Consider the following 16,695-nt stretch of genomic DNA (forward strand, 5'->3'; position numbering starts at 1 on the left):
TAAGAACTTGTCACCTTGACAATCATAAAATACTTTGTAAAAGTGTTGTATCTCTAAAGTACTTGTAAAAAGAAAAAAAAAAAAAGTAAAACAGAGAGTAGTATTTATGAATTATGAACTCTCTAATGAATCTTATCTTATTTCACCCCAAATATAAATTTATTTATGTACATTTTTTTGAACCCTATCTTTCCTAATACAAATTTTCTTACTTTTAAATAAAATAAATCAATGAACATAAACAAATCTAAATCTAGGACTTGATCAATGATCATCCAAACACACTCTTAATCTAGATTTTTTGGGTCAAATAAATATATATATGTGGGGAGTAAAAAGATCTTAATAGGGATAAGGGCCGTTGGGCCTTGCTAAGGAAGGCCGACCTGCTCTTGGGTTTAGGGCTTGTTGGTACTTTAGGTCGGCCCATATGCCGAGGATCCAAGGATCCAGCCGAGGATCTTTTTCCCTCGGACTGACACCAGAGAACCCGGGACTTCATGGTACAGATTAGGGAATGACACGGTCAAGACCAGTGGTTAAAGGGGGTGAACCCTTGAATGTCCTAGAAGCACCGATGTTGGGAAAATGTCAAAGGTAAAGGCTGCTACCTCCACATTAAAGACCCTGCACCTACCACCCTGGCCGCATTAATAGGGAGGTGACACTTGAACAGTGGAAGGGAAACTTCTAGTTACTGTTCAAAGGCACTAAGAAAAGAAATATCTAGGCTAAGGGAGGAGTTGGGGCAACACGTGTATAAAGTATTAAAAAGAAGAGTATTTAAGAAAGGACCTAGAACAGAAATGGAGGAGGAAAAAAGACGATTTTGTAACTGAAAAGAGAAAAAAGGGAAAAGAAAGAGAGAAAGATAATATAAGAATAGCTCTCGGTTTACATCCGAGGAGATCTATTCACATTACTCCTTGCTGTTTCCAAATACTTGTAATCTTTAGTTTGTCATTTAATCTTCATTCACTTCTAACCTGGGTTTCAAGCCCACGCTCTTACAAATTTTTATTGTTTAAGGCTCATTGGGCCTGAGCCCATAATTGTTCTTGGGTCCAGGTGCAATTGTGCTCTTACAATATATATATATATTTATATTTTAAAGATATTATTGAGATGCATATGCTTAAAGTTATTTAGTTATGTAGGCCTTTTTAAAACTTGAGTTTACTAAACTTGAGATCCAAGTAAAAATTGAGTTTAGCAAACTCCAGTTTCAAGCAGATAACACTAACGTGGATATTCTAATGTAGTATTTTAAAATAAAATATTCCACGTGAAAGTGAAACTCGAGTTTAGTCAATCAAACACTTTATTCAAAACTAGCCTTATCACACGCGCTTCGTGCGTGCGATGAGACTTTTTTTTAGTGGTCTTATTTTGTAGCAAAAAAAAAACGTGTTTTTATTTTATACATATAATTTTTATTTTGAAATTTTAATTTATAAATGAGGCTTATTTTTTAGTGGTCCTATTTTGTAGCAAAGAAAAAAAGACGTTTTTATTTTATAAATATATAATTTTTATTTTGAAATTTTAAATTATAAGTGGATAAATCAATTTGAAAATCAACCGAAGAGTGATTTTATTTTTTAGGCAATGTTTTAGTAGAAGTTAGAATTGTATTTTTACCAAATTATTCTTTAGTTTTGTCTCTACTTAAACATAGGGATGTAGAAGTATTTTAGAATCATGAAAATGAGGAATCTAAATAGGAAAAGCCCTTAAATAATAGCGCGTGCAATAAGGCTTTTTTTATTTATTTTAGAAATAATATGTCCACAACATTTTCACAATATTTTTACAACAAATCATAAGTGGCAGGTTGTTACTGGTTGTTATTGTTGGGGCAAAAAAATAATTTTCATGTTAGGTTCAAATTTGAACCAATAACAACTAACCATCTGTGATTTGTTGTAAAAATTTTGTGGACATAACATTTTTTTTTTTTTAGTGGTCTTATTTTGTAGCAAAAAAAAAACGTGTTTTTATTTTATATATATATAATTTTTATTTTGAAATTTTAATTTATAAGTGATGTTTTTTTCTTAGTGGTCCTATTTTATAGCAAAAAAAAAGTGTTTTTATTTCATATATATAATTTTTATTTTGAAATTTTAATTTATAAGTGGATAAATCAATTTGAAAATCAACAGAAGAGTGACCCTATTTTTTAGGCAATGTTTTAGTGAAAGTTAAAGTTGTATTTTTATCGGATTATCTTTTAGTTTTGTCTCTACTTAAACATAAGGATGTAGGGGTATTTTAGATCATGAAATTGAGGAATCCCAATAGGAAAAACCCTTTAAACAATAGTATAGATTAGGGGTGGCAAAATTTGACACGACCCGTGAACCCGACACGACACGACACGAAATTAGCAGGTTATGGGTTGAAGCTTAACGGGTTCGTGTCATATTCGAGTTGACACGGCTAACCCGTTTAATAAATGGGTTGGGTTAGTGTTGAACACATAGAACCCGTTTGACCTGTCTGACCCGTTTAATTAAATGATATTTTACCAATATACCCTTCAAACTCTTGGTATATAAACTTATTAGTTGTTGTGATTTATTTTCTTTGACATATTGTGATTAATTATTTGTGATATTGTGATATGTTTTAATTTTGAATGATTATTTGTGATGCAGTTACTCGTTAGTTCTGAATTTTATATTAAAAATATTTATTTGTTTGATTTTCATTAATTATTATTTTTCATTTTGATAAAAGCTGATAAACAGGTCGACACGACTAACACGTTTAATAAATGGGTCGTATTAGGGTTGAGGAATCTTGACCCGTTTAATAAACATGTCGGGTTAGTGTTGACCTATGTAGTCGAATACTCATGACTTGACACGACACGAACCCGACACGCGAACTCGAATTGCCACCCCTAGTATAGATAATGTCATGTTAATAAGTGTCTTTAAAGCATTTATTAATAAACAATTTCAGTAAAATTTTTATACCATTTTTATAGAAAATATTGAAAATGTCAAAAGTTAATTTTATTTTACATAAAATATGTTCAAAAATATCTTTTAAATCAATGTTCTTAGGACATTGGTTAACATTTCTCCTTTAATATAAAAACCACAGTCCGTCCTCTTTCTGCAATTTTTCAAGTGGAACTCCCTAGAAAAAATTTCAAGTAGCAATCGGGTTTGCTAACTAAATAACTCAAGCAAAGACTTTTCAATAGTATTTTTTTAATTATAAAAACCAACTATTTTATCCAAAAAAAGCTCTTAATCTGAAGGTTTGTTTGGTTAGCTATTTTGGGAGTTTAAAACAGTGTTTTTAAAATCTAAAACTCTGATTTGCAATCAATTTTAAACTCAAAACCTGGATTTTGCTCCCAAAAATCAAACTTGGAATTTATTATTATTTTTTCTCATTCCCTTGCTTTTGAGTTTTGACACAGGCTCAAACATTTGCGAGTCCTACGCGATATAGGAAAAGGTTCTCCGAGTCCGAACGCAACACAACAAAGATTGATATAAATACCTCACTACCTTCACTCTTTTTTCTCACGCCTTCAATCTCTCTCTCTCTTTTTGTGTTTGTGTGAAAACGATATATTGACAATGTCTTCGGTGAAGAAGGTGACGCTGAAGAGCTCAGATGGCGAGATTTTCGAGGTGGAAGAGACTGTGGCGATGGAGTCACAGACGATAAAGGGCTTGATCGAAGATGACTGTGCTAACAATGCAATCCCATTGCCTAACGTAACAAGCCACATACTCTCACTCGTCATCCAGTACTGCAAGGAGCACACGTCTTCCAAGTCCAATGAGGAGCTCAAGGCCTGGGATACCCAGTTCATCAATGTCGACCAAAACGTCCTCTTTGATCTCATCATGGTATGTATACAAAACCAAACCTTTTCTTTCTTTCTTTCTTTCTTTTCAAGAAAGACCCTTTTGGCCATTCACTCTGTTTTCACTTTTTATGTTACTGTATTTCATTGATTGTTTTTCTTTTTGGTTGCCATGATTTTTTTTTTGTTGGGTTTTCTTTTTTGCTTTCACTTTTGATGTTACTCTCTTTCATTCATTGTGTGTGTGTGTTTTTTTGGGGGGTTTGCTATGCAATCTTTGCCGTTTTTTTTTTTTTTTTTAACGATTGTTTTTATTTGGGGTTATGTTTGGATGCTGAGAAAACAAGAGAGTGACGACTGAAGAGGAAAAACATGGGAGTTTGAGGAAAAACTGTTTTCTTTGATTAGTATGTGTGTTGTTTGTGGGGTTATGCATAGAACATGAAAATCTTTGAAAAATAAAAGTTTGTAATGAGCTGAGAAGAAAAAAGATGGGGAATTTTAGCCCATTGAGTTAAAAAAAGAGATTTTTTGTTGGATGCTATGTTGATTATTTTTATCTCTGCCCCCGCAATTTTGCTATATTTTAAAGTTGTGTTCTTGTTATATTTCATGTAATTATTGGTTGGTGGGTCCTGTTGTTAAGGATTTTGGTGAGTTATGTTTTTTTTTTCATGAATTGTTTGTTTGGTTGTGGAGAATCTGTCTCTTTTATTTATTTATTTTTTCTTTCAGGGGCATTGAAAATTTTAGAATATATTGATTAATGTGGGGTTGCAATTTAGGTGCTATAGAGACAGCATGGTTGATTTTTTTTTTTTTGGGTTTTAATTGATGAATCTAAAATAAACATTTAGAGGTTGAAGCTCTGTAATATATTTTATCTAGTCGGATGTCATTTAATTACAAAAGATTGCTTACTACAACAGGTAACAATTGTTGTTCAATAATGATACCAATTCTCTTTGACTCATTGCTTTTAGTTTTATTTTGTTTGGTTTTTTTTTTGGGTGTTGAACACATTTGGTTTCTCATGTGTTGCCTTTTCTCTTGATGGTTGATGAATTGTATTTAGAACCTTGAAGCTTAACCGATTACACTCATTGCTAGTTGCTATTTAGTAATGAATCTATGTGGTGTCAAGAAATAATTTTTTGTATAATATATGTTGGGTTGTGTACGATTTGAGCTTTAGTATCTTTTTGGTCTTTGTTGTGTAATGCCCTTTGTAGGAAGTATATTGACTGGTTTCATGTATTTTCACTCTTTTTATCATACATTATCATTATCTTCTCTAATTTTTTATTCATTTTCTTACTTGGATTGGTGTTCCCTTTGTTCCAATTTCAGGCGGCCAACTATTTGAACGTTAAGGGGCTATTGGATTTAACTTGCCAGACTGTGGCAGACATGATGAAGGGAATGACTCCAGAACAGATTCGTAAGAAATTCAATATTGTGAATGATTTCACTCCAGAAGAAGAAGAGGAGGTTCGAAGGGAGAATGCGTGGGCATTTGAGTGAAAGAAATAGAGTAGTTTCCCTTCTTTCTATATATATTTTAGGAATGTTGATGTAATGATAGGGTTCGTCCTTTGTTTTGTCTCAAGCGTTAATAATAGGTTATGACGAAGAAAGTTTGTGTTATGATTTTAATTAACCTTAAATACGTAGCTTAATTTACTTTGTGGTCAAAATGTGTTAAGATTACTTATCATAACAATATAGGATTTTGTGTTTGCTATTTGCATGGTCTTCTGGCTTTCCTATAAACACATAGCTTGAAATTGTACTTGGCTGATCGGATGGTGTGTATCTGTTAATTAAGTTAGGCTGCTAAATATATGCTTAAGAGCTCATTTTGATGTCATCTTCTATTATTTGGCTTGCATGGCAAGATCTTATATTTTTCATATGTATTATGCTGATCTAAGTAAATGAAATTTAATTTCGGGTGAGATATAATTTTGTGTGATAGTGTGGGTGTGTCTTCTTTACTTGTGAGCTTATGCCCCATACCACATACCTTGGGTGAGGCCATGTGTGATAACATTGATGGGTCACCGCTTTGCAAGTTGATTGATGGAAATTTTATAATTGTTTCTTTTCCAATTGTGAATTATCTTTTCTTGCTGCGTCCACTTGAGTCCATCTTGCCCAACTTGTTTGATTTTTGCATACACAAATCAACAAGAGCTGAGACGTCATTTGATTGTCAAGGCTGGCAGCAAAATGTTAGATGTACAAAAGATTTTATTAAAATGTTTTTTCCCCTGTTTTGATGATAACAAATTTAACTAAATCCGTCTCCAAGTAAGTTTTAAAATATGTATTTGGTTGTTTGTTTAAGGCATTTTTTTTAGGACAAAATTCTTCTCTAAACCAGTTTGGAAGAATGTTCATCTTACCCATTATATGGCAACTTGAAAGATTATTAAACTTTGTTGTTTGTTAAATTTGATATCAACTTTTCAAGAGATACATGATGCTAATGATTAAATGTGGTGTATTCACTCTATTGACATTATATCCTAATTCCTTCAAATTTAACATAGATGATCAAACAAAACTTTCTTACGGAAGTTGATGCCCAATTTGAGCTCATTGTGATTCAAAATCTCATTCTTACATTCACTTACATTTATTATTGTTGATTGTAAGTTGCTTATCACCTAGTTGGAGTATCATCTGACTAGCCATGCCTATCGAAAGGAAATCCTTGTGCCAATTTCTTAAGACTTGAATGCTTTTGTTTTGTATGCTACTTCCCCTTATTTTGTTGTAGGTCAACTAGAGGCCAATGCATAAGAGGTGTTTGTTATCTTAGAATATTATCTACTTGACTTTCCCATATGTTCAATTTTTGTAAGCTATCTTATTATTCAACAAACTACAGGGGTTTCAGAATATAGATCCCATACCATTGGGATGGTCTTCCCAAATTTTAATGTGCATTTGATGATCTTGTCTGGATATTACCTCTATGTAGAAAAATAAATTGAGGTATAAATCCTCCCCAAATAAATTGAGGGTCTTGTTTTCCATTTTTTAGAAGGAACAGGGTGATTAATCGTTGCAAATCATCTTTGTCTCTGAATCAGTTGTAAGTAAGCTTGAAAAATTGGTGTCAGATTCCAAACCTCAGTGCATGAAATATGTTAAATTATAGTGCTGTGTACTGCTAGGCCTATGCTGTACAGAACACTAGTTCTTTGAGCCTTATCACTTATGCACAAGAAAAAAAAAATGGCATTGCTTTGATGGTGCAACATATGTAACACTCAAAACAACGTCGGTTTGGACACGGAAATGAATCTAAAGCCGCGTCTTTGTAGTCTGTTCATGTAAAATTATGTAACATATTTATCACCAAACAAATAAGTTTTCATTCTCTCCACTTTTCCATCCTCCGAACCAAACACAAATAGGAGAAAACTAAAATTTTTCTATCTCACTTTTTTATCTTCTCCCCATTTTCTATCTTCCTACTTTTCCACTCCTCTAACCAAACAGACCCTAAAATAAACATTTAGAGGTGGAAACTTTGTAATTTATTTTACCTAGTCAGATGTCATTTAATTGCAAAAGATTGCTTGCAAAAAAAGGGTAACAATTGTTGTTCAATAATGATACCGATTCTCATTGACTCATTGCTTATTGTGTTTGGTTATGTTTTAGGGTGTTGAACACATTTAGTTTCTCATATGTTCCCTTCTCTCTTGATGGTTGACAAATTGTACTTAGAACCTTGAAGCTTAACTGATTACACTTATTGCTAGTTGCTATTTAGTCATGAAATAAATTTTTGTAGTTTATATGTTGTGTTGTGATTTGACTGGTTTCATGTATTTTTTCACTCTTGTTAACACGCATTATCATTATCTTCTCTAATTTTTTATTCATTTTCTTACTTCCAATTTCAGGCGGTCAACTATTTGAATATTAAGGGACTATTGGATTTAACTTGCCAGACTGTGGCTGACATGATAAATGGAAAGACTCCTAAACAGATTCGTGAAAAATTCAATATTCATATTGATTTCACTCCAGAAGAATATGAGAGGATTTGAAAGAATGCAAGGATATTTGGCTTTTGAGTGAAAGAAATAGAAATAGAGCAAGTTTCCCTTCTTTCTATGTATATTATAGGAATGATGATCTAATGATAGGGTTCGGCTTTTGTTTTGTCTCAAGAAGTAATAATAGGTTTTAAAGTAGCAAAAATGTGAAACGTACTTTGAAAAGAAAAGGCTAATTTGCATGCCTCTAGGGAATGTTTTATTAGCTTATTTTGTTTAATATATAAAGTGACCACAATTGTATTACATAATTGTAGTTGAAAATAAGCAAAAATGTGTCTGTTTGACATTGAATTATAAGCTAGTTTTTTATACTTCAACACAATTTCCTTAAAAAATTAAGGAAAATGTTAACAAGCACTATATGGTGCTTCTTAAGATTTTCTTATATGGGTCCTACTTAATAAAAAGGACAAAAAGTTGTTAAAAGGGTTATAAAAAATGATAAAAAAAATTGTTAAAAAATTATCAAAAAGGACAAAAAGCTGCAAAAAAAAAAAATTATTAATGGGCACCTTATGGTGCCAGTTAACACAACCCAAACATTAAATAGACTCTTATTAACAAACTAATGACATTTTATTATTTTATTACATTTTCTTTTATGTATAGACTTGGATCTTTTCAATGTATCACATGTTACAAAGGTTAGAAAGTATGCTAGTCTATTAGTAGTTTAGAATAAAGAAAAAGACTATTAAGGAATGTATGTTTAGGATAAATCATATTTTAGTATTTGAAGGTAACGAGCTTTATTCTTTTGATGCTTTCTTGGTGGGTAGGTTAGATTAATTGGTTGGTCGGCATTTGTGTGTAAATTTTTTTTGTTTTTGATTTTTATTAAAAGTTCATAATTTTGGTTTAAATGAATGAACTAAGATGTACATTATAAGTTATTAAAATTTGAGAGAATGTTCATAATTATGATTCAATTGTTGAATTGATTGAAACCTAAAATATATAATAACAGTTTCCTAAAATAAATTTCTTTTGTTAATGTATTGGAAAATAAATGAAAAGATTTCCTTTTTCAAAACCCTAATAATAAAATCTCTTCTCTCCCAACTTTATGTCTCTGATCAATTATAGGCGAATGAACTCTCAACTAAAAAACAAGAAAAATTTAACTTGATTAATTTAACTTCAATTTTAAAATTAATATCATTGAGCTAAATATTAATATTAATAATAATTTCAAATATAATATAATAAAATTCACATTAATAATGTAAGTGCACAATTTGTACCCGGACCCAAAACGAGTGATGGGTTCAGGCCCAAAGAGCCTTATACAATGAAATTTGTAGAATATGAGTTTGAAATCTAGGTTAGGGATATTAGAAAGTTGATAAACAGACTAGAATGCCGCAGTCTATGCAAGTAATAGATAAATGGGACAAAAAACCCTCCTCGGACGTAAACCGAGAACAATTTGTATAGCCTTTCTTTCTCTAAGCAAAAGATTACAATTTTTTAGTTTCCAAAAAGGGAGCCCCCTTTTTCTTTCCTCTCTCATCTTCATATATCTTTCTTCTTCTTCCCTGTTTCATCCACGTGTAACACAGATCTTCCTCCTACATGCTTGTCCCATCCATCACCTTCTTAAAATCTTCAAATAATAGCTCGAAGGCTGAATACTACTATTCAGAGATCATTTCCCCATTAATGTGGCCAGAGAGGTAGATGCAGGGCCTTTAATGCAGTGGTAGCAGCTTTTTCCTCAGATATTTCTCCCATGTTCCTGCTTCTAACGGGTGCTTGGATCACGCCTTTACCCAACAGACCATCCAGAATTCAGTCTCTAAGCCCTTTAGCAAGTCTCATGGCCTTTACTGGGCTTGTCCGAGGAGGTTCTCTACCTCGGACTGCTCCTCGGACTGCTCCTTGGACCATTATAGTGCGGACTAATTTGTGGGCCTAGAAAACTCTGATTGAACAGACTTATACCAACTAACCAGGTTCAAGGACTAAACGTGCCTTCAAGCATTTTTACCCCCCACAAATAATATATTAATATTTAATATTATGATAATAAACACATGTTGACCATGCTTAAAAAAAAAAATCATTACCCCCAACTACACATACAACAATTGGTATTTAATTTGCTCAATTAATATATGAATTAAGAAATACTTTTTTATATACAAGTTAGAAATTATACCATAATTTAAGTGTATATGTGTGTGTAAAGCTCCCTCTTGGAGACTTGAATTCCGACCTTTGTCTTCCCTCATCTCACAAGAATTTTGTACTTATGATGTGACCATTGCACCAAAAGTGCATGGTATTATAAATTATGAAATACTAAAACCACAACCTTGCTTATTTGAATATTTTTCTTTTAATTTACATTGATTTGGAAAAATAATTTTACTCCCATCCATTTTCATTGCTTTATCTGCTTAGAATAAACTTTTTTCTTCACGTGTTATATTTTCTAAATCAAATTTAGTTTCAGCATAAATTCTCAATATTTTATCTTTTATTTGTATAGTGTAGTACCAAAAAAAACGTGTGCATATGGAAAAAATGTATAAAAAAAAAAAGTTATTTAATTTATCTCATATGTTTAAAAAGCAAGTTTATGTTCAACTATACGTTTATAATTATTTTTTAAAAAAAAATTAAAAATCATTGAAGATCTGATTTGTTGTCTCTAGGATAAGGGAATTTTCAGAGCTGGTGGCGTTCTTCCTTGGCTTTCTTAAACAATTATATTCTAACATCCATTAATTATAAATATATTTTGAGAGAGAGAGAGAGAGAGAGAGAGAGTTCTATTTACAACATACATAATGTTTAAAAGAGGATTGAAGTGAAATTGAAGTGAAATAGAAGTGAGGCAAGGCAAGGAAGGTATTATCTATAAAAGGAAGCCTTTGGAATTGTCATAAATTTGCGGTTCTTTGCGATTTAAATTGAAAAATACAATGAAAATCAGTACCCACTTCAAATCTTTATTCAGTGATGGTGATCACGTTATAACACTCCCACCACGTTATTTGGAAGTTAGTCAAATAGCGTTGTGAGCATAATAGGGGCCCGAGTCTTATTCAAAGTGACAAAATATAGTACTATAAGTGTTCCTTTAATGTTTTGAGTATGTCAACAAGAGACAATCGACACAGCTTTTAAATCAATCATAGTTCATATTCCTTTCCGAATTGAAAATTTGAAAAAACGTTATAAAATGTTAAAAGGAAAAAAAAAAAGAATTTTATTTTTTAATTTATACAATTTTTCAATATTAGATATTTGCTTTAATTTTAAATTTTTTTTTAAAGCCATTTAATTGATACGGCATAATTGTGTTGGCATGACATGAATTACTAGGACTAACAAATAAATATGACAGGCCTAAGTGGCATTCAATAAGCATATTGGCATTGGACATAGACAAAATAGCTTGTACTCACATATAGTATAATTAAGTGGTTATAATTTAGCTATCAAGTAACCATATCTCAAAATAAGGAGATACCATATAATTTTTTATTATTCTTTTAATAACCCACAACTGCTTCTTTGAATATATATATATATATATATATATATATATATATATATATATATATATATATATGTATATGTATGTATGTATGTATGTATGTATATACACTCTTATTCTGTTTCGTTTTGTTTTTCCTCTTTGCATACTTTTTTTTTCTTTAAATGTTTGATTTCAAAAAACATTTTGTGATTTAAATTTTGGATCAAGTAGAAGTTCTCAATATTTTCTATTTTTATATGTATAGATTGATAAAAAAGGTACACAAATAAAATGAAGATAAACAACTATTAAATTGATTTCTTATGTGTTTATGTTTAAGTTTTTTTAAAAAATAATTATTCAATTCCTTCTTTCTCCATCAAATAAAAAAAATGAAATTGCTTCCAAATTCTTCTATTTTAGCACGGATTCAACTAATAATATATAAATTATAAAAATAAACAAATACCCACAAGCTTTACAATATCTAAATTTTAAGAAAGGGAGATATTGATATGTATATTGAAGAGAGGAAAAAAAAAAACGAGATATAGGGGAAAAGAGATCTTACCTCAAATCAAAAGATGACTTAGTATAAAAAGAAAATAAAAATGGGTTTGAATAAATATGAAGAGAAGAAAAAAATAAAAAAAAGAATGGAGGGAAAGTAGAAAACATAAAAATCTCCATCCCGCCTTGATGGAAAGAAGAGTCCCACTAGATGAAAATATAAAAATAAAAAAATCCGATTTGTTTAGATTAGATTTAGAGCCAGTATTTGTGGGTCATAAATTTTGGCAATAAATTTCAAGGGGAAATTGAAAATTTTCCTCTTTATTTATTTTGTCAAACCATGGACTTGATAATTAAATTCAGTCTCCAAAATTCTTACTCCTCACCAAATGCCAACTCCAAATCCCTCACCCAAACACACGGAGAAATATTTCTTGAATGTGTTATTTTGGCTATAGTAGTAACAATATGTAAATTGTAATAACCCATAGCTAAGTTGATTTTGAATAACTTTGTTTAATTGGCAACCATGGAGTCACCTACGGCCCCTACGAGTGAAATTTTTAGGAATGTATTTTCGTAGTGGCATAACTTACTTTCTTTTATTAGGAGAAACAAGATTTGTACTCTCATTCCTTATTGTCTGATGACTTGTTTTCCTCGATTGTTGTATTTTTTTTTATTTTTAATGTATGATGGCTATTTAATTTTGATAGAATATTTTGATACACACACATTTTTGTCGTATTTGATTGTGATGGATTATATCAGTTTAAGTGATAAGGAGCTTCAGACCCTGCATAATTATGATATGATCAGCAGATAAATTACACTAATCTTGGGATTTTCAATTATTACATTTACCTCTCCTCTAGTTTGGCATAAAACACCCATCTCCCCTAAAATGTAAACTATTTACATTGACCTTCCTTGAATGACTAAATAAAGTTTTAACCTCTAACAGAAAATTCAGAATTTTTGAAAGCCTCTTTTTTTAGGGGGATTTTAAAAGCATTTTTTTAATCATCCATGTCAGGTTAATAACAAATCCTTAGAAGAGGTCAGTGCAATTTTCCCTATGATCATCACTAAAAGTAAATAATTGTAACAATAAAATATGAATAACTCATATTCGACCAAGAGTAGCTAAATTAAATAAACCATATATAGAAAATATAGGCATATTTCCTTGCACCTGAAAAGTAATATACCATTTAACCTATCCAAAAATTAAGTTACTAATCTAAAAGCATCACATCTAATTACCACGCAATCCACATTATGCAAAAGGTGTTAGTAGTTAGTAATTTAGCCTTAATTTAAAAAATTTAAAGTTAGAGGACTTCATTCTTTTTGATGAGAGGACTTAATTCTAATTGAACAAAAGTCAAAATAGAGACATGAAATTAAATTTTACTCGAGAGAGTGCAGTTTGTAACTTAGCATTAAAATTTTATTTTAAATCTGAAACCAAAGGATTTGAAAAAGAAATGTTCAAATTAAAATCCACTAAATTTAAGGAATACATGATAAGAAATTGCTCCCTTTCTATAGCCCTCATAAGAATTCATCTCACTATTTCCGCATGCTCCCTAAAGGAAGAGCAATGTTACCATCGTAATAATTTTCACAATATTTGGGTTGTCAGGTTTTTAGTAGTTCTCATTTGGATCCACTACTGGCATCTTTTTTTGTTTACCATTAAGAACTTGTCACCTTGACAAGTATAGAATATTTAGTAAAAGTGTTGTATCTCTAAAGTTATTGTAAAAAGAAAAAGAAAAAAAAAGAGTAGTATTTATGAACTCTCTTATGAATCTTATCTTTTTTCACCCCATATATAAATTTATGTACAGTTTTTTTGAAACCACGTCTTTCTTAATACAAATTTACTTATTTTTAAATAAAATAAATCAATGGAAATAAACAAATCTAAATCTAGGACTTGATCAATGATAATCCAAAGACATTCTTAATAAGCCTTTATTTTTTGCCAAGTACTTTTTTTTTTTTTTGGTAAGATATATTATTGAGATGCATTTGTTTGAAATTATTTAGTTATGTAGACCTTTTTGAAACTCGAGTTTACTAAACTTGAGATCCAAGTGAAAATCGAGTTTAGTAAACTTCAGTTCCAAGCAAATAACGCTTACGTGGATATTCCAATGTAGTATTTTAAAATAAAATATTCCACAAGAAACTCGAGTATAGTCTATCAAACACTTAATTTAAAATAAGGTTATGTTAATGAGTGCCTTTAAGGCATTTAGTAATAAACAATTTCAGTAAAGTTTTGATACGAATTTCATAAAAAATATTAAAAAGTATAAAAAAAGTCAATTTTTCCCCATAAAAAATGTTTAAAAATATCTCTTAAACCAATTCTCTTAAAACATCGATTAACTTTTCCCTTTAAAATAAAAACCTCAGTCTCATAATTGGCCAAAAAAAGCCCATAGTCTAAATAAATCAAACTAGAAACTTATTTTTTTTACACTATTCCTTTGTTTTTCTTTTGAGTTTTGACGCCGACTCAAACATTTACGTCGACTCCGATGCGATATAGGAAAAAGTTTCTCAGAGTCCGAACCAAACACGACAAAGATTGATGATATAAATACATCACTACCTTCACTCTTTTTCTCACGCCTTCAATCTCTCTCTCTCTCTCTCTCTCTCTTTGTGTTTGTGTGAAAACGATATATTGACAATGTCTTCGGTGAAGAAGGTGACGCTGAAGAGCTCAGATGGCGAGATTTTCGAGGTGGAAGAGACTGTGGCGATGGAGTCACAGACGATAAAGGGCTTGATCGAAGATGACTGTGCTAACAATGCAATCCCATTGCCTAACGTAACAAGCCACATACTCTCACTCGTCATCCAGTACTGCAAGGAGCACACGTCCGCCTCTGACTCTAAGTCTTCCAAGTCCAATGAGGAGCTCAAGGCCTGGGATACCCAGTTCATCAATGTCGACCTGAACGTCCTCTTTGATCTCATCATGGTATGTATACAAAACCAAACCTTTTGTTTCTTTCTTTCTTTTCAAGAAAGACCCTTTTGGCCATTCACTTTTTATGTTACTGTATTTCATTGATTGTTTTTCTTTTTAGTTGCCATGATTTTTTTTTTTTTTTTTGGTTGGGTTTTCTTTTTGCTTTCACTTTTGATGTTACTCTCTTTCATTGATTGTGTGTGTGTTTTATTTTGGGGTTGCGATGCAATCTTTGCTGCTTTTTTTTTTTTTAAAAGATTTTTTTGGGGGGGGGGGGGGTTGTTTGGATGCTGAGAAAACAAGAGGGTGACGACTGAAGAGGAAAAACATGGTTTTTTGAGGAAAAACTGTTTTCTTTGATTAATATTTTGTGGGGTTCTGCATAGAACGTGAAAATTTTGGAAAAATAAAAGACGGGGAATTTTAGCCTATTGAGTTAAAAAAAAAAAAAAAAAAAAAAGAGATTTTTTGTTGGATGCTATTGATCTCTGCCCCGGCAATTTTGCTATATGTTAAAGTTGTGTTCTTGTAATATTTCATGTAATTATAGGTTGGTGGGTCCTGTTGTTAAGGATTTTGGTGAGTTGTGCTTTTTTTCATGAATTGTTTGTTTCGTTGTGGAGAATCTGTCTCTTTTATTTATTTATTTTTTTTCTTTCAAAGGCAGAGAAAATTTTAGAATATATTGATTAATGTGGGGTTGCTTAATAGGTGCTATTGAGACAGCATGATTGGTTTTTTTTTTTTTTTTTTGGTTCTTGTTGATGAATGTAAAATAAACATTTAGAGGTTGAATCTCTGTAATGTATTTTATCTAGTCGGATGTCATTTAATTACAAAAGATTGCTTGCTACAACGGGTAACAATTGTTGTTCAATAATGATACCAATTCTCATTGCTTTTAGTTTTTTTTTTTTTGTTTGGTTATTTTTTGGGTGTTGAACGCATTTATTTTCTCATGTGTTGCCTTTTCTCTTGATGGTTGACAAATTGTATTTAGAACCTCGAAGCTTAACTGATTATACTAATTGATAGTTGCTATTTAGTCATGAATCTATGTGGTGTCAAGAAATAATTTTTTGTATATTACATGTTGTGTTGTGTTGTGTTACGATTTGTGCTTTAGTATCTTTTTGGTCTTTGTTGTGTAATTCCCTTTGTAGGAAGTATATTGACTGGTTTCATGTATTTTCACTCTTTTTCTCATACATTATCATTATCTTCTCTAATTTTGTATTCATTTTCTTACTTGGATTGGTGTTCCCTTTGTTCCAATTTCAGGCGGCCAACTATTTGAACGTTAAGGGGCTATTGGATTTAACTTGCCAGACTGTGGCAGACATGATAAAGGGAAAGACTCCAGAACAGATTCGTGCAACATTCAATATTGTGAATGATTTCACTCCAGAAGAAGAAGAGGAGCTTCGAAGGGAGAATGCGTGGGCATTTGAGTGAAAGACATAGAGTAGTTTCCCTTCTTTATATATATATTTTAGGATTTTTTTTTTTTTTGAGAAACCTATATTTTAGGAATGCTGATCTAATGATAGGGTTCGGCTTTTGTTTTGTCTCAAGCAGTAATAATAGGTTTTGACAAAGAAAGTTTATGTTATGATTTTAATTAACCTTAAATACGTAGCTTAATTTACTTTGTTGTCAAAATGTGTTAAGATTACTTATCATAACAATGTAGGTTTTTGTGTTTGCTATTTTCATGGTCTTCTTGCTTTCCTATAAGCACATAGCTTGAAATTGTTCTTGGCTGATCAGATGGTGTGTA

At 31.2% G+C, this 16,695-nt stretch overlaps 2 protein-coding genes across 2 annotated transcripts; both read left to right on the forward strand.

The window, feature by feature from the left end:
* The first annotated feature begins 3,582 nt into the window (after window positions 1-3,582).
* LOC142643846 (SKP1-like protein 1B) lies at window positions 3,583-5,665 on the forward strand. The gene is made up of 2 exons (XM_075818567.1): window positions 3,583-3,878; window positions 5,186-5,665. The coding sequence occupies exons 1-2, from the start codon at window positions 3,603-3,605 to the stop codon at window positions 5,357-5,359; spliced, it is 450 nt and encodes a 149-aa protein (XP_075674682.1). The 5' UTR covers window positions 3,583-3,602; the 3' UTR covers window positions 5,360-5,665.
* An 8,914-nt stretch (window positions 5,666-14,579) lies between these two features.
* LOC142643853 (SKP1-like protein 1B) lies at window positions 14,580-16,685 on the forward strand. Its single transcript, XM_075818572.1, has 2 exons — window positions 14,580-14,924; window positions 16,197-16,685. The coding sequence occupies exons 1-2, from the start codon at window positions 14,631-14,633 to the stop codon at window positions 16,368-16,370; spliced, it is 468 nt and encodes a 155-aa protein (XP_075674687.1). The 5' UTR covers window positions 14,580-14,630; the 3' UTR covers window positions 16,371-16,685.
* The last annotated feature ends 10 nt before the right edge of the window (window positions 16,686-16,695 follow it).

Source organism: Castanea sativa, chromosome 7 (genome assembly GCF_040712315.1).
Source record: "Castanea sativa cultivar Marrone di Chiusa Pesio chromosome 7, ASM4071231v1".
Classification (NCBI taxonomy): domain Eukaryota; kingdom Viridiplantae; phylum Streptophyta; class Magnoliopsida; order Fagales; family Fagaceae; genus Castanea; species Castanea sativa.